This window comes from Heterocephalus glaber, unplaced genomic scaffold, assembly GCF_053883595.1.
Source record: "Heterocephalus glaber isolate CG9 unplaced genomic scaffold, H.glaber_assembly_v1.0 deba00001444, whole genome shotgun sequence".
In the NCBI taxonomy this organism is placed as follows: Eukaryota; Metazoa; Chordata; class Mammalia; order Rodentia; family Bathyergidae; genus Heterocephalus; species Heterocephalus glaber.
In genome coordinates, this window is record NW_028258297.1 from 29,386,696 (window position 1) to 29,409,798 (window position 23,103).

The 23,103-nt window shown below is 51.5% G+C and overlaps 2 protein-coding genes across 9 annotated transcripts; both read right to left on the reverse strand.

The window, feature by feature from the left end:
* Positions 1-409: 409 nt before the first annotated feature.
* Tapbpl (TAP binding protein like) lies at positions 410-8,693 on the reverse strand. 7 transcript variants are annotated; one of them, XM_021248126.2, is made up of 7 exons: positions 8,215-8,462; positions 6,876-7,106; positions 6,488-6,760; positions 3,338-3,676; positions 2,504-2,728; positions 1,006-1,089; positions 410-821 (listed from the first exon to the last, which is right to left on the reverse strand). In XM_021248126.2, exons 1-7 carry the CDS (start codon positions 8,276-8,278, stop codon positions 784-786), a joined length of 1,254 nt encoding a protein of 417 aa, XP_021103785.1. In that variant the 5' UTR covers positions 8,279-8,462; the 3' UTR covers positions 410-783. The 7 variants fall into 7 exon arrangements, with proteins under 7 accessions (XP_021103785.1, XP_004869446.1, XP_087069687.1 ...); XM_004869389.3 differs by having other exon boundaries at positions 2,423-2,728; positions 8,215-8,460; XM_087213561.1 differs by lacking the exon at positions 8,215-8,462 and adding an exon at positions 8,561-8,693 and having other exon boundaries at positions 410-1,089; positions 2,423-2,728.
* On the reverse strand, positions 8,621-12,962 carry Cd27 (CD27 molecule). 2 transcript variants are annotated; one of them, XM_087213565.1, is made up of 6 exons: positions 12,708-12,960; positions 12,472-12,603; positions 9,713-9,886; positions 9,510-9,599; positions 9,209-9,328; positions 8,621-9,000 (listed from the first exon to the last, which is right to left on the reverse strand). In XM_087213565.1, the coding sequence occupies exons 1-6, from the start codon at positions 12,841-12,843 to the stop codon at positions 8,882-8,884; spliced, it is 771 nt and encodes a 256-aa protein (XP_087069691.1). In that variant the 5' UTR covers positions 12,844-12,960; the 3' UTR covers positions 8,621-8,881. The 2 variants fall into 2 exon arrangements, with proteins under 2 accessions (XP_087069691.1, XP_087069692.1); XM_087213566.1 differs by lacking the exon at positions 9,510-9,599 and having other exon boundaries at positions 12,708-12,962.
* Between the last annotated feature and the right edge of the window lie 10,141 nt (positions 12,963-23,103).

Sequence of the window (23,103 nt, forward strand, 5' to 3'; positions counted from 1 at the left end):
TCACAGTAGGCCACTCAGACCTGCTCAGCACCCCCCCACCCCCGGCCTCCACTGGTCCCCGGCCTGCTTGTTCTGTCCCAGGCACATAGCCAGGTAAGGCCTCCTGAGAGCAGCTCCTTTCCCGTTGTCCTCACACACCGCTGCTGAGGCCGAGTCCCCCTGTGCTGACCCTGCACCTTGCAGGAATGAATGGAAGGAGATGCTTGTCTTCCATGGCGGAGGAGTAGGGTTTACACGTGTCCTGCATTCCTGCAGCTGCCTGAAGGGGCAGGACTTAACTGCAGCAGAGACAGCCTCACTGTGCCTCTGAGGACCCGTGTTCCACAACTTTGAACACTGTGCAAGTTGGAACAGCTGTGACTCGGGGGATGCCTAAGTTGGGACCACCACAGAGAAACAGGAAAATGGGAAAGCTTTGGCTCGGTGGTTGCGCGGGCCTTTTATTTTGACAGAGTTCAGTTCGTGAGGGCAGCCCTGTCCCCTCCCCAGCCCCTTGTCCCCGTTTCTTTTGTTCTCTTTTCCCACCACCTCACCTCACATGTGGCCCTTTGGCATCCACCTGCACCCAGACATCTGGCTTCTTGTCGCCCCTCACCTCCTCCCCTCCTCTGCCTGGACCAGCAGCCCAAGGCACACAGTGGAGGAAGTGGCGCCCGCTGAGGCCGGGCAGGGCCGGGCCCTCCCTCAGGCCTGGGCCCTCCCCAAGGCCTTTCCCAGCTCTGGCTCAGTGCAAGCGGTGCTGCCAGAGAACAAGGCTGTGCTGGGACTGCAGCGTGGCTACTCCTAGTGCCTTGGAGACTTGATGAGCCTCGTTGAAGAAGCTGAGAGAAAACGGAACAAGATGGATTCACTTGGGGTCACCCCAACAGTGAGAGGCCATCTGAGGTGGGGTGGCAGGAGACAGAACATAGATGTATGGGGCTGCACTCCTGGTGGGGTGGAGTGCTGCTCGGGGTGGGTGGATCTGCAGTCGGGGCAGGAGCCAGAGCTCAGGTTGGCGCTCACCTTGCCTTCTCCGAAGCCCCAGGAGTAGCAGTGCGAGAAGGAAGGGGCAGCTGGCCAAGATGACTCCGTTGGCCGTTTCCCACTCTGTAGGGGGAGCAGCAGGGGCAGGGGTCATCACCTGTGCTGAGCCAGGTGTGTGTGTGTGTGTGTGTGTGTGTGTGTGTGTGTGTGTAGTGCTCTTCACGCGTGGATGACTCCTCTGCCTCCCCCAGCACGGCATTTCAGAAGCTGCTTGTGAGAGGCTGGGGCCTGTCAGCACTGACAGTTAAACCGGGGCAAGCTGATGCACGCTGAAGCACAGCCCCAGCTCTGGGGAGATGCAGTCATAAAGCCCTGTGTTCCTGGATGTCTGCCTTTCGAGGTGCAGATCCTCTATTTCCTGTCCTTTCCCTGTCCCTTCCCTGTCCCTTTCAGCAGCGCCCAGTGGCTTTCAGGGTGACATTCCAGTCTGAAGGCTCAGTGAGATTACAAGGTTTAAGCCTGCAAGGGGGATCACACTGCCTGTTCTTCACATTTTCTCATTTATTGGTAGGGACCTTGGCTACATTATTATTATTATTATTTTGGTACCAGGGATAGAACTTGGGTCCTTGCCCTGGTGGGGCAGGCAGTGTGGCACCACTGAGCTAAATCCCCGGCCCTCTGGCACATTATTTAGCATCTGCAAGTGCCAGCTCACTGGGAGTTGTGCTGGGCACAGTGGTGCATACTCGGAGTTCCTGCTGCAAGGGAGTTGAGGGGGATCACTTGAACCCAGGAGTTCACAGCCAGGCTGAGCAGCATAGTGAGATCTGGTCTCAAAAAATGAGAAAGGGGCCAGGGATTTAGCTCAGTGGTACTGCCGCCTGCCTTGAAAGTGCAAGGTCCTGAGTTTGATCCTCGGTACCAAAAAAAACAAAACAAAGAAAACCCAAACTGAAAAATAAGAGAAAGAGTTGTAGCACATGAGATTATACTTAACATATAAGTGCTTACTCCAGTACTGGGTTCATGTAAATGCTCAATAAATATAATTACCTCTTCAGTTTCAAGCCACTTCCCTTTTCTCACTGTACTTTTGGCTCTAGCCATACTAAACAATGTACAGTTTCTTAAATTCTTTTTCAGCTGTTTTACAGGTTGCCCTTTCTGTGTGCTGTTCTTTCCATCTTGCGTGTCCCTTGCCCTCAGCACCTGGCCTGTCCTCCTCCGCCTCCCTGGACTGAGCTCCTGGTGGCAGGGTCAGCTCTGAGCTCCCCCAGCACATTGCCCGGCCCCTGGGGGCTGTGGAGGCTGTGGCCTTGGGAGAGACGGGACGGGGCAGAAATGTGAAGCTGGGACTGGACAAAGCGTGTGGTGGCAGCACAAGCCCAGCCACAGCTGGGGGCAGGAGAGCCATGAGCCCACAGGGATGCAGAGGGGAGGATGCTCCCAGTACCTGCGCTTGGGACAATCCTGGTGCTGACTGAAAGGGGCTTCTCCAGGGAGACATGGGTGACCTGGCAGGTGTAAGTGGCACCTGTTGGGCCGGGGTCCGCGGTCACAGAGGAGGAGGAGCTGTAGGTGCCCGCCATGCTTTGCCTGAGGCTGGAGAAGGTGGCACCAGAGACTCGGGCTGGGCCTCTGCTCCCTTCTTCTCGGATCCATGTCACCACCACGTCCAGAGGGTAATAGCCAGTGACCTCGCAGGTGAGGGTGGGCAGCTGGGCGCTGTCTGCCGAGCTCAGCCGTGCTTTGGGGGGAGCTGGGGAAAGAACGGGGAGTAAGATTCCTGAGGGATCCACCTGGGGCCAACGGGAGCCTGAGCCCGAAGCCTTGAGAGTGAGGGGTGTGGAGGCCACATTTTCCTCAGGGTTGTCCCAAGGGGTGGGGGTGTACGGGCCCCCTGAATGCTGGCTGTAATCACTGTTTCTGGAAACGTCCTAGCAATGGCTTTCCTCTTCCTCTTTTTCTGGGCAGTGTTGGGGGTGAAACCTCGGGGCTCAACCATGCTAGGCAAGTGCTCCACCAGAGCTTCACTCTGGCCCCTTGACTTGCTTCTTGCCATCACTACAAGCCAGCAGCTTTAAAGGGAGTCAGAGGTAAAGAACTCCCCCTGGTCAGAGCTGCTCCCTCCACCCCTTCTTGGTCCCCTGCCGCTCCTCGCTTGGGGCAGGCGGCAGAGTCTGGCTGGATGGCTCCTGGTGGAATGACGTGGGGTCCAGGAGACCCCCGTCGGATGCCATCTGTACCCCCAGGGTGGGGATGGCGAGTACCCGAGGGAGTGCAGTTGGCCTCTCAGGAAGCGCCCTCACATTTGTATCCCCTTCTGGAAACACTCCAGTAGGCGTGTTCCCCCAAGTCCTGGCCTCACCTTGGATGTTGAGCTGGATGATTTGCTGAGCCTGGTACAGAGAGGTGGTGATCTGGCAAATGTAGGTCCCCTCGTCCTTCACCCCGAGGCCAGGCAAGGTGAGGGCGACATCCCCGGCCTTGAGTAGCTGCTCGGGTGGCAGGGAGGCACCTTCCCGCTTGGCCTGGCCCTGCCCTGTCTTCCAGTGGTGTATCAGCTGGCCGCTCCCCTTGTGCTGGCGCCGCCACTCCACACTGACGAGTTCCAGGCCTGGTGCCATGGAGAAGCCACAGTCCAGGGAGGCTGTGGAGCCCAGCAGGAAATTCAGGGATTGGGTCTGCGCTGTTACCTGGAACTCCACTGTGGGGACACAATGGGGTGACGTGTGGGCTGCTTCCTCCTGAGGTCACCTGACTCCTGGCTATGGGGCTACTCCAGCTTGCCCCCTGGCCTGGACAGTGAAGTCAGTTGAGCTCATTTCCCATCAACGGAAACCACAAGACATGGGGCCCTGGAAGAGCAGCCTGGTGCACTGCGTCACTCACACCTTAGGTCGTCTGGTGAAAGTGATGGCCACTCACCAGGCGACACATAGGCAACACTGGGGTCTCCTCTCCAGCCACTCTCATCCATGCTAGTGATGCTGGCCCTCGGAGGCACCGCCAGTGCAGCTGCCAAGTTCTGCAACCCTGGCTGTTCTGCTCACTAGCTCTGTGCCTGTCACATGGCCCTCAGTGTTGCCAAGCTCATCTGCTCCAGCAAGGCTACTGTGAAGACTACAATGAGAGTTTACAAAGCACACACTGTTGGTATTTGTCCCAGACATGCTAGACCTAAATCAAACCATGAGGAAAACAATCAGACAAATCGAAGTAGTGGGATGTTCTACAGGACAGCTAGCCTGGACCTCAACAATGTCAAGGCCAAACCAGGTGTGGTGGCACATGCCCCCAACCCCAGCACTCTGGGAGGCTGAGGTGGGAGGATTACAAGTTCAAGCCCAGCCTGGGGCAACCTAGTGAATTACCAAGAGGCCCTGTCTCAAAATTTAAAAAGGGCTGGGAATGTAGCTCAGTGTGAAGGGCCTGTGTTCAATTCCCAGTAAGAAGAGGAAGGAAGGAAGGCAAGATGGAAGAAAGGAGGGAAGGGGAGGCAGGGAGGCTTGGGGATGTAGCTCTGGGAAGGCCCTGGGCTCCATTCCTAGACCACGCCCCCCCCCCCCAAGTCAGTGCTATAGAAGAGTGGTGTAGAAGGGAGAATAGCAACAAGATAGCCAAATGCAATGCATGATCCCTGTTTGAATCCTGGATTTAAAAAAGAAAAAGCAGGGTGTGGTGGCTCACACCTGTAATCCCAGCACTCGGGAGGCAGAGGCAGGAGGATTGCTGAGAGTTCGAGGCCAGCCTGAACTACAAAGACCTTGTCGCAAAAAAAAAAAAAAAAAAAAAAAAAAAAAAAAAATATATATATATATATATATATATAAAATAAAAAGCTATTAAAAAATTAGGACAATTGGGGAAATTTGCATTTGGACTTTATATTTGAGAGTAGTATTTAAAGAAATTTTTTTTTGGTACCAGGGATCGAACTTGGGATTTTGTGCTTGCGAGGCAGGCGGTGGAACCACTGAGCTAAATCCCTGGCCTGAGAGTAGTATAATATCAACTTAAAAATATCTCAGGGTACTGAGTGGAGGCCGAGCAGGGGGTAACAGGGGCCCTGGCTGGAGGGCACCTTACCACTGCCACTGTTCAGGTTGCCAGAGCAGGGTGCTGGGGATAATGTGCCACCTGACAGCTGATTTTGTAATTTAAATTCTTTACACGCTGCACCATGAGTAGACCACTCCCTCACCTCGGTTTGCTTCTGAGGTTAGCTTTGTGATTATGAAGGAGAACAACCTTGTCCCTCACTAGAAACTAACAGGCCATTGCACAGAGTGCTGGGGATGAACCGTTGTGATAGCTGAAGTTTAGCTCAAGGAGAGAGGCTCATCTATTTGCATAATGGAAAGAGGGGGAGGGCAGAGTAGTAACAATTAGCGAATCTAGGTAAAGGGGTCTTCATACACATTATATCATTCTTTCACGTTTCTCATAGGTTAGAAAAATCCGAAGTGGGTTAATACCAAACCATGTCAGGCTTACGGCAGACCCTGAACAGATGTATCTTTCCCTCTCCCCCTCCCTCCCTTTGACAGGGTCGGGCTGGCCATGGACTCACAATCATAGTCCAAGTTGGCCTCAAACTCAAGATCCCCCTGCCTCAGGGCTGGAATCACAGGCACATGCCTCCATGTCCAGCTAGCATCTTTCTTTCTTGATGTGGCAGGATGCATTTAGTTTGGGCCTCAGAGAGGTTAGTGTTCTAGGACTTTCCAAGGATAGAATACAGCCCCCTCATCTTCTGTGTACTTGTCTGGCAAAATACTGGTTTAGATGGGCCCTGGAGAAACCTGTCATCATGTTCTTAATTTTGTGTGACTTTTACAATCTGAGTAAAGGAGGGCCAGGGCTGGGCTTTATTAATAGGAGGTAATGTGTGTGTGCTGCCGAGGCAAGGACACTAACAGGAGATAATGAGCAGTACCCTGTCCCTGTGCTCTGCTGTAATTGTTTTGGGGCTCGAGACTAGCCTCACTTTTCTCTGGGACAAATAGGTGCTTGCCCAGGGTGCAAGGGACCATGTGAGTAGAAAAGCCCACATGTCCCACGGGTCATGGCGTCCTGGTGAAATGGAATTGTCTCCCCTCGGAGGTGACACAGGCTGCCTTTGTGCCGAGACCCTGCCTCACGTCAGTGTCTCCCGGAATTCTCTCTGGACTCAGTGCCCTGAGCTGACCCACGTGGATGGAGGTAGACTCGGTCTCTCAAAAAAATGGACATGGGGCCGGGGATTTAGCTCAGTGGTTTTGCCACCTGCTGCGCAAGTGCAAGGACCCGAGTTCGATCCCTGGTACCAAAAAAAAAAAAAATGTACATGGTGTGTTTAAGCAGATCGACAATCCAATCCAAGAAATATGTTCTCACTTGGTCCAGATGTAAATCCAGTACTCTCAATTGGGTGACATCGTTCCCACCTGCATGAACTCCACAAGCATTGGCCTCAACCTCTCGCTACTTTAAAGAAACAGCATTTCTTTTCTGCCGCTTGCTTTTTTGTCCTCACCTGTGGTCCTCACAGTCCCCTGGGGGCTCAGGGGTAGGTTCAGCATGGGCTCCCAGGCAGCCCTGTCACCTGCATCTTCGAGAGTCCTCATCACCATGGAGATGCCGGGGCCCTGTCTAGATACCTGCACTGTGGCCATGAACCAGGCCGCCAGCTTGGCAATGGCCTCAGCTCTGGCCTGGAGGACGTAGCGGGAGATCTCACAGGTCACCACCTTTCCACTGCAGTCAGCATGGAGCAGGGCTTTGGCCTGCAGGATCTGTACCTGGTCCACTGGGGAGAAGGAGTACACAGAGGTCGGGCTGGGTGTGAGCAGGGACAGCAGGGACTGAGCCATCCCAGGGGAGGGTGCCCAGATGGGTAAGAACACAGGGTGGACACCGCCTACCTGAGGCCTCGAAGATGACAGTTGGGTCATCCTGGGCCACCATGTCTGCTTGGAAGTCAGTGAAGCCTTCCAGGGAGCCGTCGTCCAGCACCGGCACCTGCCTCAGCACCAGCAGGGCCTTCTCCCTGTTCATATCGCCAGCAAAAGCCCCATGGTGCCTGGCCTCTGTGCCCAGAAAGCAGTCTAAGATCACATCCACTGGCCGCCGTTGCTGCTCTGCTGCCTGGGGCTCTGCAGAGGACATCTGGGCTGAGCATCCTCACTCAGGTTACTTCCCACTGCCTCCCCCTGAGCCCCAGATGCAGACTGAGCTGTCCTTGGGGCCCTGGTGCCTCTGTTACCTGCATTCTGTCGTCCTCCTGGTTCGCTATGCTTGGCAAATACTTGGTGGTGTGAATTATTATCATTATCGGTATTATTTTGGTACCGGGAATTGAACTCAGGGCCTCGTGCTTGCCAGGTAGGCACTGCATTACTGAGCTATATCTCTGGCCCCAGTGTGAATTATTATTATTATTATTTAATTTTTGGGTTTTTTGAGACAGGGTCTTGGTATGTAGTTTAGGCTGGCCTTGAATTTGGAGCAGTCCTCCTGTCTCAGCCCTGGGATCATAGGCATGCTCCACCATGGCCTGGCTTTGCTGTAAAAAAATTTTTTTTTTCGAGACAAGATCTTGCTATGCAGTTCAGGCTGGCTTTGAACACACTATGTAGCCCAGTCTGGCCTCCAACTCACAGTGATCCTCCTACCTCAGCCTCCTGAGAGCAGGGATTACAGGCTTATGCCACCATGCCCGGCTGCTGTGAGTTATTTAAAATCCTGGACCTGCCAGGGTTCATGCTCTTACTCTTATTCCAGTTATGAATGAAAGACTGCTTTTTCAGTCAAAGAGATTCCCAACAAAAGCAAGTAAGTGAGCAGGTACTAATGTAGCAAGAGGAGCCTGGCACTTGCTATTGCTAGGCGGTGACCCATCTTCCGGTTTCCCAGCATGCCACCGAGTCTGCTCTGCTCTGCCACTGTGTGGCCTCCCAGTCCCACCCAGGCCCCTTCCCGAGATCTCCTAGGCTAGGGAGTCCCCTCCAGGCCAGCGCCCCGCCCCGGACTGGCTCCCCTGCCCTTTCGGAGAGGAGCCCTCTACCCTTTTCCCTGCAGGGTCCTCAGCCTGCCTCCCCACCATTGGCTCTTGAGCTTGCTGACCATGAGCCCTTCCCCTAGTGGGCTTAGGAAGCCATCCAAAGCCGAGCGTTCCTGGCCCCGTGCCCTTCTGGGGCCCTGGAGGGGCGGCCACCGGGGCCCCCAGCCGGCTTCCCCAGCCAGCCCTCCGACTCCACTCACCGGTTCCCGCCGCTCCGGACAGTGCCGAGCACAGCAGCAGCCCCCAGCCCCACGCTCCGCCCATGGGGCTGCTCTCCCCGCCTGCCTCCCACCCAGCTTGGAGAGCTCTCCCAACACCCCTCCTTGGCCTTGGGTTTCTTCTCAGTCCTCTCTGGATCTCTCTTTCGCTTTCACTTGAGCAGGTGTCCCTGTGACTGCCTGTGCCTCTAGGCGAAGCCAGAGTCTGCTCTGTTCTCCTGCTCCCCACCCCAACCCCCTCCACCCCTAAGTTGAGTCATGTCTGCACCAGGAAAGCGGGGCTGTAAACCATGGGGAGGGGGCGCCCAGGGGCCACACCCACTCCCACCTGGGCGGGAGCTGCTGCCCGTGGGACTGCAGCTGCAGAGAGGAAGCCCGGGCTGCGGGGTGGCAGCTGGCACTTTTATTTTGCCCACGTTGTCTTAGGTCTTTGGAGACGGATACAGCGCGTGGGGTTTTCACCCAGAGAGTGTTTTACAGCCAAGCCCGGGGCCTCCTGCAGAGCAGGGCCGCACTCCGAGCTCCTGTCCTTGTCACTGCCAGTCTAGGAAAGGCACTTCGGCAAGTGCCAGCGAAGGTCCGGAGGAGAGGACTGTATGGGCCGGATCTCGCTGTCCGGTGGCCAGGGCTTGAGTGTGGGTGTTCAGGCTTAGCAGGGCGGTTCTGGCTTCCAGTGGTCCTCCTGGACCGGGACGGTGTGGCCCTCCTCCTCCCTCGGGCAGCTGTAGGGACAGGGCTCCACGGGCTCCTCCGGCTCCGCGCCTCTGTCTGCGGGGCAAGAGTGATGTGGAGAGGGCGCCTGAGGCGGGAGGCGATGGGCTTGAGGTGACAGGGCTGCCCGGAGGGATGGGAAAGCGGGAACTGGGCCGGCGAGCCGGGCTGGGGAGGCTCCGGGGGTCCCAGTGGGCAGCGGGCTGAGGTGGCGGGGTTGGCGCAGGCGCAGGGCAGGACGGGAGGCCTGGGTTCTGTCTCTTACTTGCTCCGCATTCTCTCTGTTGGTGGAGGAATAGGGCTCCGCCCAGGGCGAAAACAAAAAGCATTCCGGAGAAGATCGTGACGACGCGGGCGCAGTCTGCGCTGCACAGTGACTTCGGGGCTGCGGGGCGCATGGGGTCCCGGAGGGTCTCACCCCGCTGTCCTGCTACCCTGCGCCCCGCACCGCACCCACGGACCTGCTGTCCTTATCAGCAGACTCTGTCCCTCCTCTCACCCTCTTCGGAGAAGCATCCCGCCTGGCTTTGCTTTCTCCCTGGGCTAGGGATTAGGGCGAAACTCACTTGGCCAGGGGGTGGGGAGACCTGGGCCCGGCCTCTGCTTGAGGTCAGCTGGAGTCTGCACCTCCCTGACTGTCCTGGCCTCCAGCACCTCTGGGGAGACACCGAGTGAGCCCCCAGGAACCTCGGGCAGGTGTGGGGTGGGGAGTACTGGCCGAGGTGCCACCCCACTCTGTGACTGGACCCCGGGGTGGGCTGGAACTTACTCTCGGCCAGAGGTGACAGGCTGGGGGCACGGGGTGGGCCCGGGGCCACAGGTGGAGGAGCTGGAGGGTCTGGGAGGGGGTCACACTCCGTGCACTCTGAGTCCCTGCACTGGTGGCCCGTGGGGCAGGCACACTCGGTGTTGGCGGTGATGCTGCAGTTGTGGGTGGGAGTGCCTGGCAAAGAGGAGGGCCGGGAGCAGAGGACACTGGGCCTCAGCCACCTGCGGGTCCACGTGTTCAGCCCCCAGCCCCATTCGGGGACCCTTTCCATTCCCTCTCCCTTACCCCACCCACATGAGGACCTGCCCCTCCCTCGTGGTCACCTGTGGCCTTCACCATTATTACAGCTGTGATTAAAGAAGAAAGCTGGCCAGGTGAGGTGGCATAGGCCTGTAATCCCAACATTCGGGAGGCTGAGGCAGGAGGATCGCCAGGAGTTCAAGGCCAGCCTGAACTACAGAGTGAGTTCAAAGCCAGCCTGGACTACGTAGTGAGACCCTGTCTCAAAAAAGGAAAAAAAAAAAGAAAAAAAAGTTGGCCATTTCAGAAAATTCTTAGGCTCAGAAATGGAAACTGCAAAGCAGAAAGAGCTTACATCATTTAGTTTCATTACTCAAGGATACGTTATTAGCTTCTACTGAAGTGCAATATGTATGCATAGAGGTACAGTATCCTAAGTGGAAGCTTGAGGTCATATTAGACTCACAGGTGTCCCAGCCCCAGGGAGTGGCCACGCCTGACTTCTAACACCACAGACCGATTGTGTGGGATGGGACAGTGCACTATGGACCATTTCTCTCTGGCTGCTTTTCCTGAGCCTTTGTGCGGTTTGTCTGCATGGGTGACTGGAATTGCAGCGAGTTCGTCCCAGCTGTGGTAGGAGCTCCTCCCCGTGTGGAGTTTCCTTCCTGCTTTCAGCTGACAGGAACTCGATGCGAGATCCTGACAGGTTGCTGACTTCCCTGGAGAGTTACTGCTGACAGACACTCTCTGCCTTTAAAATATGAAATTCCTCCAGTGGAGAGGGGCTCTGGGCCAGGCTGGCAGGTGTTGGGGCTGCAAGGAGGGGGACTGGGAGGTGGACAGTGACACCTGGATGTGGGCCGGGCTTGCAGGAGCCTCTGCTGCACACTCACTGAGACCCTGGTGTCCTGGGAGCCCCTTTTGTCGGATGGGGCAGAGACAAGGCACCTGCGTCCTTACCCCTGTGGCCTCTCCCTGTGGCTTTCGACCTGAACTTAGTTTCTTTGTGGCTGACCAGGAACTCGAGCCAGCCTGGAAAGGACCAGGGAAGACAGGAGACCCTGGGGACATGAGGGGGACAGTGGAAGGCTGGGGGGCTCATGAGGTTCTGCTAAGAGGGGAAGGGAGGGGTTGAGAACAAAGTGCCCCTGCCTGCAGGTGAGTGTGCATTCAGCGTGTCTCACCTGAGCACAAAAGCCAGCTCAGTTTGGGCACTTCCTCCTCTTAAAGACTGGAGAGACAGAGGGCCAGGTGTGGTCCTGGGAGCCTTCCCTAGTAGGTGCTGCCTGAGCACCTTGATCGAAGGCTGAGTCTCCCAGAGGAGACCCGTGCGTGGATCAGAGGTCTGGGGTTAGGGCAGGGGCCAGCCTGGCTCGGTATGTGAGGAGGGAAAGGACCTCTGGCGGGGCCTCCGTGAGTGGGGAGGAGGCTGTGATCGAAAAGCCCTGCAGAGGCAAGGTCAGTGAGGGAAAAGCTTCTGCCAACAGCCAGAGCCCAATGCTTTTGAGAACTATTTCTCGCATATTACAGATGTTGCCTGTGTGTGTGTGTGTGTGTGTGTGTGTGTGTGTGTGTGTGTGTGTGGCTGGGAACAAGACCTCGTGTGTGCTAAGTACACACTTTTCCACTGAGCTACAAGATGTAGCTCTTTGATTTGCAACCACAAAACTTTTCTTTTTGAAAGAAAACAGTAGAAAAAGACCTCGTGAGAACAGTCTCAGGGTGCGCTAAGTATTAGTAGTGGCTAGGAAGGGGTTCTCAGACGTGTGTTGCTGGAGAGCACTGTTTGTTCAAAGGGGCCACTTTGAAGCCTGCTCTTGTGGGGTGTGCTCTGACAGTTTCTGAATTTCTAGCTAAGATGGAGCAATAGCAATAGAGTTCATAAGCACAGCTACAGATACTGTGACTCTTAATTTTAAAGGAGATGAAGTTACAAAATGAGAAAAAAACACTGGCCATATACGTACTCATCCCCCCACCCAAAGGTTCTTGTGCAAAGGAGGTCATTGCCTCCTGGCTTCTATTATTATTTGCTTAGAAAAATGTATTGCTACTGTTACATAGCCGGCTTACAGATAAACATGCAGTCTGTGAACACAGTGTTTTATGGGTTGGGAATTGGTTATTTGTTGAAAATATGGGGTCTCAGGGTTGGTTCCCTCTTTGTTTATCCTTTTTTTTTCTTCCAGAGACAAGGTCTCCTTGTATTTCTCAGACTGGCCTTGAACTCCTGGGCTTAGGTGACCCTCCTGCCTCAGCCTCCTGAATAGCTAGGATGACAGGCATGACCTACCACACCCAGCCATGTCTCTCTTTCTATTGTCTCGATCCTATTCCTTGGCCCCTCCTCACTGGCCCCTCAAGCCTGCTTATGGCCTCCCCTGAAATAACAGATAACCCCACATCAACACCTGCCTTACCCTGGCACCCCACTTCCCAGGACTGACCTCCCTCCCCTGCTTCTCCACCCTGCGCACTCTCTCGGGGTCGCTGCCTGCACAGCCTCGCCGTCTCACCCCAGTGGCAGTAGCGACAGCTCTCGCAGTGGCGCCGGCTGTGGTAGTCTGGAGCGAAGGAAAGGCCTGGTTTACACGGGTCACACTGAGAAGCCGCCAGGTCCTGGTCACAGTCCTTCACTAGGAACGTCCCTGCGAGCAGAGGGCCGGGTTAGGCCTGGGGGCTGCTGCAGGATGCCTGTTGTGCCTCCGTGGTCCTCTGGCCCCAGCACCAGGCCCTGCACATCCCTCCTTACCTGGCCTGCACATCTGGCAGCACAGCCTCTCCGGAGAGCGGTACAGCCTCTCTGGACAGCTCCCGGGGGCCGGGGTGGCCGAGAGCACAGCCAGGGCCCCCAGCACGAAGAGCCAGCCAGGGGGTGGCCAGGCCATGCTGCCCAGGGCGCTGCGCCTGCCTGTCGGCCACCGGGCACTGGGCTCTGGCACCTCTTTGCCTTTCCTGGGCAGCTGCCCTGCGTCAGCGGCAAGCTGGACCTGGGTGGTGGGCGGGGCTCTGTGTGGCCTCTTTTTTCTCACAGCAGCATCCTCCACCTCCTTCCCTTTTCCGCATAGTGGGGAGGAGGGTGTTAAAGGGCAAACCGAGACTCGCTGTTCTTCAAAGATACCCCACCACGTAGTCACCCACCTCTCTTACTTGCAGACTTGGACACCCAGAGCCCCATGTGGCTCCCTGTCCAGGCTACTGGTAATCTGCCTGTCTCCTCTCTCCCCCACTGCACCCCTTCTTTCAGAGATGAGCAGTTTTAAGAAGAAGGGGAGCTGGCCTGGAGACCCAGACTTTTCTTCCAAAATCTTGCGGTTGGAGAAATTTTGGAAGCCAGAATCCCCACGGGAGCTCCTGGTCCAGCAGGACTTCCGCCGCACAGCTATCAGACACGCTTCGAGGGACGCATCAGGGCATAACTGGCTTTGCATCAGTCGGGGTCTGCTTTTATGGCCAAGAGTGCTCGCTGCAGCATTGTTCAGAATCCAAGACCAGGGACTCGGGCCTGTAACTCTTCCTGTCACACTGGGGTAGGACATCGTGTGTGACCTCTGGTCTTCGTGCCTACAATACACGCACTGCCTACTGCCCACCAGAGCCTGCTCACCTGTCTCACCCAGTGCCACCTCACCCTCCCCTGCCTGCTCTGCCTGGGTTGTCATAGGATCGTCTCCCCTGTGCCTTAGGCCCTGGGGTGAGTTTCTGTGTGGGTCATGCTCTCTAGTTTCCCCCATTCTCCTGGGAATCTGACATGGGACATTGGACTCTGTTCTGGGACACGAGGGCCAGGTGTGCCCTCCACACTCTTGTGATCTCCCATGCCCGACAGGGAATGGCTTGCTTGTCCTGGGCCCTGTTCATTTGGGGTTTTGCAGTTTTTCCACGCTACTCATGAAATGTCACAGTCTTGTGGTCGCACCTGGTAGATCTGTCATATCTGTTCTATCTCACTCTTCAGCTTCCTTTCTCTTCATTTTTTCCATCCTCAGCCCCTCTACAGCTCCTCAGGGGGCTCTACTGAAGCGAGAAGCCACATGTGGTCACTGTCTTAGTTACTTTTCTGGTTGCTGAGACAAAATACCCAGCACCCAAAGTTAAAGGAGGAAAGGTTTATTTAGCTCACAGTGTGCAGAGGTTTCTGTCCACAGTCGGCTGGCTCCAAGGCGGGGTGGCACATGGCAGAAGGGCAGCAGTTCATGGCGGTGGAAGACAGCAAAAGCAACAAGGGACCTTACCAGCGTCTTTCTACCCCTTTTATCTTATTCAGACTACTTAGAGTGGGCAGCACTCAGACCCTTAATCTTAGTGCCCTCAGCCTTGCTCCACCAGGAATCAGGCACACACTCTAGACTCAGCCACTTCTGAGAAAGCACGAGGCTTTGGGGGACACCTAAACACAGCCATAACATTCCACCCCTGGCCCCCCAAGACTTGTGCACACCCCTTTATACAAGAAAGCATTTAGCCCATCTCCAAGAGCTACCAAAGACCTAACGGTTTCAGCATTGCTGAAAAGTCCAAGTCCAAAGTCTCCTCTGAGATTTAAGGCAAATTTTCAGTTGTGAGGCCCTGTATAAATGAAAAGAAAGTTAAACGCTTCCAACATTCAATAGCACAAGACAGACATTTCCATTCCTAAAGTTACAAGCGGGGATACAAAGGAATGGGACCAAAGCAAGTTCAAAATCCAGCAGGGCAAACATTAAATCCCACAGTTCCATTTCCAGCATCCCTGGCAATCTGTGGCAAGTTGTGAACTCCAAAGGGCTTGGGTGGCTCTGCCCTTGGGCACTTCTGGTGGTGGTAACTCCCTTGGTTACTCCCTCTCTTGGGCCGGCTCTGCTCCCTCCTTGCAATTTTCCTCATACTATCCATGTTCCTGGCTTTTCCAACCTTCTGGAGTCTCCACTGCACCTTCGGCTTCACACTCACAGCTTCACACACTGCCCTCTCAGGGGCACTGCCTGGCCTCCCAGGCCTCCTGAAATCTGGGTGATGCCTTCCTGACCCCACAGCTCTTCCATTCTGTGTGTGCCTAAGACCAGTGCCACGTGGATGATGCCCAGGTCTGCTGCCAGCTGGAAGGGGTTGAGTGCAATCACTGAGCACTCTGAACCCAATTCTGAGGAACAAATTCTCTAGGCTGCTGCCATTCTGGAACATGGTGCACCAGGGGTCTCTTCTCAAAGTAAAGTCTTTCACTTTTGCAATTTTGAGGCTGCAAAAGGTGGAGTCCTGTTGCTTCTTGTGATGCCCTCAGGTCATCTTTCTTACTCTTATTCCTTCTCAGGAATCAAGCTCTCCTCTGCTCTATCTTTGCAGGTGGCTACTTTACTGGAGCTTCCTTTCTGACCAAACTCAAAACATTTTAAACCATTCTGCTGGGCTCTTAGCTCTTGATTCTCAACACAGATCTGACTAAAAGCCCCCAACAGCAGCCATGCCATGGCCTCAACATTAGCCTGCCTTGAAATTCCTTCTGTGAGATTAATTAGTCCACTGCCCTTAATCTCAGTCTCAGGTAAGTCTCTGGACACAAACAAAATGCAGACAAATTTCCTGCCAAGCCATAACACACATCATCTGGGGTCCAGCAGCCAATGCATTCTTCTTCCCAGCAGAAACCTCCCGAGTCTGGTCTTTAAGGGCTTTCTGGTCTTCTGAGCTCCGCCCAGAATCTCCCCTGCAGAACAGCCTAAGGCGTTCCAGCTCTGCTTCTGTAGCCGACATCTCCGACCCTTTCCTAACTCTTCCCTTGCCCACAAGCCAGTCACAAGGCTCTTGAGCCACATGGCCAGGTAATGTCACAGCAAAGACCCCACTTCTCTGGTACCAAATTTCTGCATTAGTTACTTTTCTCTCATTGCTCAGACAAAATACCTGTCACCCAAAGTTAAAGGTGAAGGGGTTTATTTAGCTCACAGTTCATAGAGGTTTTAGTCCGTAATTGGCTGGCTCCAAGGCGGGGTGGCACATGGCAGGGGACAACAGTTCATGGTGGCAGAAGACAGCAAAAGCAACAAGGGACCTTAAGAGCATCTTTCTGCCCCTTTTATCCCATCCAGGCTACTGGGATTAGGGTGGGGCCAAACCAGTCATTCACTAAACCACATGTAGTGGTTTAGTAATCACGCCCTTAATCCCAGCATCACACATTCCAGATTCAGCCACCTCTGAAAAAGAAAGCCCCCCTCATCTGCATGAAGTTTTGGGGGGCCATCTGAAAACAAGTCGTGACAGCTGCGATGTGGATAGTTGTGGGGAGTCATGTTTCTCATTCTCAGGCGGGACATCCTGCAAGGTCCCCCCACGGAGCCTGGTAACCTCAGGACCCGAGGGCTTTGCGTGACTGACAGTCTCACCCCATTCCTATGTTCGGGTGAATGTCCTCACTGCTAGCCAGGCCTTGTGGTGCACAACTGTAATCCCAGCTACTCGGGAAATGGACAGGAGTGTCTAGGCTTGAGGCCAGCCTAGGCAGTTTAGTGGAGCCCATCTCAAACTAAAAAAGAAAAAGGGTTGGGGATGTAGCTCAGTGGTACAGTGCTTGCCTAGCAAGTGCAAAGCTCTGGGTTTAAACCCCAGTACTGCAATGCAGATAAGCAAAACCAAACAACCCAACAACAAACCAGACTTCTCTGCTGGCTTTAACCCTCAAGACAGGGAAGGGGAGATGGGGCGGCAACAGGGCCTGTGGGAAGGGAGGAGACCGGAGAGGAATGGAGAGGAGGTGAGGTGGGGACCTCTGCGGAGAAACTTGCCAGAGGGACTAGAGAGCTGAGGGCCTCGGGCGGTGCCTGGACCAGGGACTGCTGCACACCTCAGGCCACCGTCCGTGGGGCAAGGCCCAGACTGCTGCTTAGCACTGTGGCAGGCTGCCTTCCTCCTGGACAGCCCTGGGCCAGACGAGCAAAGGTGGGTTTCTGGACTGGGTTCCTCTCTGGGGGAATGGAATGACCTGCCAGTGAGCTCTGCCCCACCCCGGCGAGCTCCCTGGATGGTTCCTTCCTCTTGTCCCCAGCCCTGAGGAGAGCAGCCTGCTGATATCTTCCTCATAGTCATCTACCACTACCTTCTCAGCCTCTGTAGATGCATGGTCTTCCCCACAAAGGCTGCTCTTTTCTTGAATCTGCAAAGACACACACAGAAGCCCCCGAAGCCCTTCTCTGTTTTGGGGGTGTTATTATGAAAGTTGTTGTTTCTCTAATTTCTTTTTTTTTTTTTTTTTTGGTACCAGGGATCTAACTCGGGTCCTTGCGCTTGCGAGGCAGGCGGTGGAACCACAGAGCTAAACCCCTGGCCCTGTTTCCCTAATTTCTTTCAGTGAGTTTGTTATTTGTGTACAGAAGGGTGTTGATTTTTGAGTGTTGACTTTGTATCCAGCTATGCTACTGAATTTGGTTATTAAATCTAAAGGTCTTTTGGTGGAGTTTTTGGGGCCTTCTATGTAGAGTATCGTGTCACGTGCAAATAATGATAATTTAACTTCTTCTTTTCCTATCCTTATTCCTTTTCTTTCTCCTGTCTAATTGCTCTGGCTAATGTTTCCAGAACCACATCGAATAAGAATGGTGACAGTGGACATCCTTGTCTTGTTCCTGATTTTAGTGTGAAAGTTTTCAGTTTTTGAGCATTTAGTAGGATATTGACTGTTGGTTTTTCATAGATAGAGTTAATCAGGTTGAGATAAAGACCTTCTATTCCAATTTTCTGTAGGGTTTTTATCATGAATGCGTGTTGGATTTTGTTGAATGCTTTTTCTGCATTTATTGAGATGATCATATGGTTTTTGTCCTTGGCTCTGTTAGTATAGGATATCACATTATTGATTTGCATGTGTTGAACCATCCCTGTATCCTGACATGAATCCCACTTGGTCATGGTGTATGATCTTCTTGATGATTTGCTGCATTCTGTTTGCCAGTATCTTACTGAGGATTTTTGCATCTATGTTCATTAAAGAGATTGATTGGCCTGTAGTTCTCCTTTTTGGTTGGATTCTTCTCTGGTTTTGGAATCAGGGCAATGTTTGCTTCCAGGAATGAATTTGAGAGTATTGTTTCCCTTTCAATTTCATTAGAGTTTGAGAAGTAGCGGTATTAGGTCTTCTCTAAATGTCTTGTAGAATTCAGCAGTGAATCCACCAGGGCCTGGGTTTTCTTTGTTGGTAAGTTTCTAATGACATCTTCAATTTCATTGACTGATATTGGTTTATTTAGAACTTTTATATCTTCTTGATCCAGCTTCGGTAATTCATATGTATCCAGGAATCTGTCCATTTCTTCTGTGTTTTCCATCTTATTAGAGTACAGATTTTCCAAACAGGTATTGATGATCTTCTGGATTTCTGCTGGGTCTGTTGTGACTTCACCCTTTTCATCTGTAATTGCATGGATTTGAGCCTTTTCTTTCCTTTTTTGATAAGGTTGGCTAAGGGTTTGTCAATTTTATTTAATCTTTCAAAGACCCAACTCTTGGATTCGTTGGTTTTTGCATTGTTTTCTTAGTCTCCATTGCATTAATTTCTGCTCTGATCTTTATAATTTCTTCCCTTGTACAACTTTTGGGCTTGACTTGCTCTTTTGCTAGAAGCAGTTCAGCGTTAGGTTATTTGAACTTGCTCTATTTTTCTGATGTGGGAGTTCACCACTATAAATTTTCCTTGTAGGTCTGCTTTCATTGTCATTGAGTTCAATAAATTCTGGCATTATCATTTAAATGTAGAAACTGTCTAATTTCTTCTTTAATTTCACCTGTGACCCATTGGTTGTTCAGGAGGGTGTTATTTAATTTCCATGTGTTATGAAGTTCTTGTGGTTTCTTTTGCCATTGATTTCCAAATTCATTGCACTATGGTCTGGTAATATGCATGGGATAATTTCAATTCCCTTTGCATTTACTTAAGCATGTTCTATGAGCCCCAGACACCCTTCTCTTTTGAGGACTTTTGTCACTTTTGTCTTTTGGTCTTGTCTTTTGAGACAAGATCTCACCATATAGTTTAGTCTGGTGTTGAACTTACTATACAGCCCAGGCTGGCCTCGAACTCTCAGTGACTCTCCTGCCTCAGCCTCTCTAAGGCTGGGATTATAGGAGTGAGCTACCACGCCTGGCTGGACTTTCATTACTCTTGAGAGGTCCTGAGCAAACCCTCAATCTGGGCCAGTAACTATGGCCTACATGTGACATTACCTGAGGTCACTCTGCTGCTTGATATTGAGACCTCAGTATCTCCTGGATTTCCATTAAGGACAGGTCCTCGGCAGGGTGAGAGGTGGGGCTATCCCCTGACACCGCTTCCAGTGGGCTGTGTTCCCATGTCCACCTCGAGTTCTGATTCTTCTGGGAGCTGAATTCTTGTTCTTGCCTGTGTCTCCTTTACCTATATTCAGCCCACAATTTGGGCACAAGACTTGCTTTAATTTCCCCAACACCAACTATGAACAGAATGCTGCTAGGTATGGCAGAATTTTCCTTTTTCTTTAATTTTGAAAACTTGTGATAAAATACACAAGTATAGGATCACAAGTTGGAGGCTACAGAGGGAGACCTTATCGTAAAACAAAACAGAACAAAAATAAAATGATATAGTGTGAAACTTATCATTGGAACCATTTTTAATCATCCACTTCAGTGGTATCAAATGCACAAATGAGGTTGTGCAAACACTGTCTCACCCATCTCCATAACTTTGTCTTATAAAATCAAGACTCTGAAGCTGGGTTTAGAGGCTGAGGTGAGAGAGGATTGCTTGAATCCAGGAGTTCAAGGCCAGCCGGGGCAACGTGGTGCGGAGGCCCAGCCTCAAAAATAAACAAAAAATCTATACTATTAAACAATTACTCCCCATTTTTCCCTTTCCTCATACCCTGGCAACAACCATTTAACTTTTCTCTGTGAGTTTTACTGCTCTAAGTATCTCATGTGAGTGGAATTCTATGGTATTTGCCTTCTTGTGACAGTGGACTTCACTGAGCATGTCCTCAAGGTTCCTCCACGTGTGTGTGTCAGAATGTCCTTCCTTTGAAGACCAGGTGATATTCCACTGTATGTATGATCACGGTTTCCTTATCTATTCATCTGTGAGTGGATACTTGGGTTCCCGCTGTATTTCAGCTATTGCTGTATTGTATCGTAGTTCTAGTTTTAATTTTTTTCTTTTCTTTTTTTTTTTTCTGAGACAGGGTCTTGCTACATAGTTCAGCCTGGTCTTGAACTCCCTGTAGCTCAGACTGGCCTTGAACTTGTGGTGATTCTCCTGCCCCAGGCTACAGAGTGCTGGGATTATAGATGTTTCCAGTTGTTTTTAATTTTTTGAGGAACCACCATACTGTCTTTCACTGTCTACACTGTTTCACATTCCCACCAACAGTGCATAAGTTTCACTTACCAAAACTTGTTATTTTGGTAGTAATCGTCCTAAGGTGATGTGAGGTAAGGGTGTGTGAAATTGTTTCTTACTGTAGTTTCAATTTTTACTTCCCTAATGATTAGTGGCATCGTGCTAAAGAGCCATTTGTGTCATCTTTGCAGAAATGTCCAAGTCTTTTGCTCATGTTTTGAATCAGTCTGTTTTACACTATTGAGTTTGGGAGCTCTCTATGTATTGTATTAATTCCTTATCGGACATGTGATTTGCAACTATTTTCTCCCATTCTATGAATTGCCTTTTTTCACTCTTTTTATATTATCTTTTTTTTTTTTTTTGGCACTGAGGATCAAACTTGGGACTTTGTGCTTAGGAGGCAGGCGGCAGAACCACTGAGCTAAATCCCTGGCCCTATGTTATCTTTTGATGCACAAAATGTTAAAATTTTTATGAAGTCCAATTCCTCCTCTTCTTCTTGTTCTTCTTGTTCTTCTTGTTCTTCTTGTTCTTCTTGTTCTTCTTGTTCTTCTTCTTGTTCTTCTTCTTGTTCTTCTTCTTGTTCTTCTTCTTCTTCCTCTTCCCCTTCCCCTTCCCCTTCCCCTTCCTCCTCCTCCTCCTCCTCCTCCTCCTCCTCTTCTTCTTCTTCTTCTTCTTGTTCTTCTTCTTCTTCTTCTTCTTCTTCTTCTTCTTCTTCTTCTTCTTCTTCTTCTTCTTCTTCTTGTTCTTCTTCTTCTTCTTCTTCTTCTTCTTCTTCTTCTTCTTCTTCTTCTTCTTCTTCTTCTTCTTCTTCTTCTTCTTCTTCTTCTTCTTCTTCTTCCTCTTCCTCTTCTCCTCCTCCTCCTCCTTCTTCTTCTTTTTTCCTGTACCATTGGTGTCATATCTGAGAACTAATTGCTGAGCCCAGGCTCATGAAGCTATTGCTCTTTGTTTTCTTCTAAGGGTTTTATAGTTTAGGTCTTGTATAGGTAAACTCTTTCTGAGTTCCCCAAGCTGGTCTAGAGCATGTGGTCTTCCTGTCTCAGCCTCCTGAGTAGCTGGGATTTTAAGTGTGTACCACCACACTTGGCTCACAGTTACTTGATCATGTTTGTCTGAAAGTTTATTTCTGGGCTCTCTGTTCTATTCTACTGGCCTATAGATCTGTCTCTTTGCCATTACCACACAGTTTTGATTTCTATAGTTGTGTAGTAAAGTTTGACATGAGAAAGTATATATAGTATCTTGCAGCATATCTTTTTCAAGATTGTTTTGGCTTTTTGGAGTCCCTTGAGATTCCATGCAAATTTGGGGTGGTTTTTTATTTTTTTATTTCTGCAAAAATGTCATTGAGATTTTATTAGGGGTTGGATTGAATCTGTAAATAATTTGGGGTAGCATCAATACTTTAACAATATTAAATTTTCTTTTCCTTTTTTTCTTGAAATAGGATCTCACTAAATATCTCAGGCTGGCCTCAAACCCCCGGCAATCCTCCTGCCTCAGGCTCCCAAGTGCTGGGAATATAGATGTGCACAACCACCCCCAGCTTAACAATATTAAATTTTCTAGTCTGTTAACGCGGGATGTGTTTCTGTTTATTTATATTTTCTATAATCTTTTTCAGTAATATTTTATTTGATATTTATTTATTTTTATGGAGCTGAGACCTCATGCCTGCTAGGTAAGTGTTCCACCCTTGAGCTACAGTCCGAGCCCCCTGTAATACTGTGTAGTTTTCATTTCCCAGAAGGCAGACAGGCAAACATCTTTGTGGAGGCTCTGCTTTGGTGAGCAGATTTTTCTAGATTTCTTGTAAGAGTTCTAGCTTTATGTAGGAGGTTGTCATCTTCACTTCTTTTCCAGATTTCTGTCTGATGCATCTGGAGGTCTTCTCTGCCAGATCCCAGCAGGTGTTAAAGGCTTGGCCCTAGGGGCAGGGGTGTCGGGGGCAGGGGTTTCGGGAGCAGGGCTTGCCCAGCATGTGTGAGGTCCTGGGCTTCGGTCCTCAGCATCTGCACCTCTCCACATCCAGAAAAGCCTCAGCCCAAGGTGACCCATGCTTGGTGCTGGTCAGGCCCAGCTTTCTGAGTTATGGGTTCATTTGCCTGCTTGCAGCCAAGTATGAAAACAGCTCATGAAAATGGAAAAATGAATTTATTTACAATTTGGCCAAATTGAGAAGAAGCCAAGGAATGTCCAAGTGTAGATTTAGCTGAGTTTGGGCCCAGAAATGGCTGATAGAATTGAGTCCTTGTCTCAGGCCTGGGGCTGGTGGTTCATATTCCGCATGGGGAAGCTGGAGAAGCAGCCTATCTCAGAAGGAAAAATCCTGACTTTTGCAGACCGGATTTGGCCTCTTGACTAGGAGCTGATGGCCCTGTACTCAAGGCAGAGATTCCCAGTTCCCCTAGTTGAGCTCCTCACAGGCAGCATTGCAGGGGCTTTGTCGGGGGTTGAAGTTACATCCCCCAGGGTTCCCTGAGGTCTCTTCCTGAGTACTTTCTTGGGGCTTCTGACTCAGGAATATATGTGATAAGTGGTTAGAAAATTAGTTCTAGTCTGAAGTAAAGGTAATTTCGGAAATCAGATAGGGTTTCAGTGCTGACTTTTGAGGTTTTAAGTCTAGGTAGTCAGAAAAGGGCAAGACCAGTAAAAGGAAATTCTAGAAGTTACCAGGTAGGAAAAGATGTGGCTCTGAGGGGGCAGCCTTGACCAGGGACTGCGGGCTGGGCTTGGTGTGCTGAGCCCCCTCACCTCCAGTCAGGCTCTGGTGGTCTGTGGAGAGCGCCTGACTTTCGGA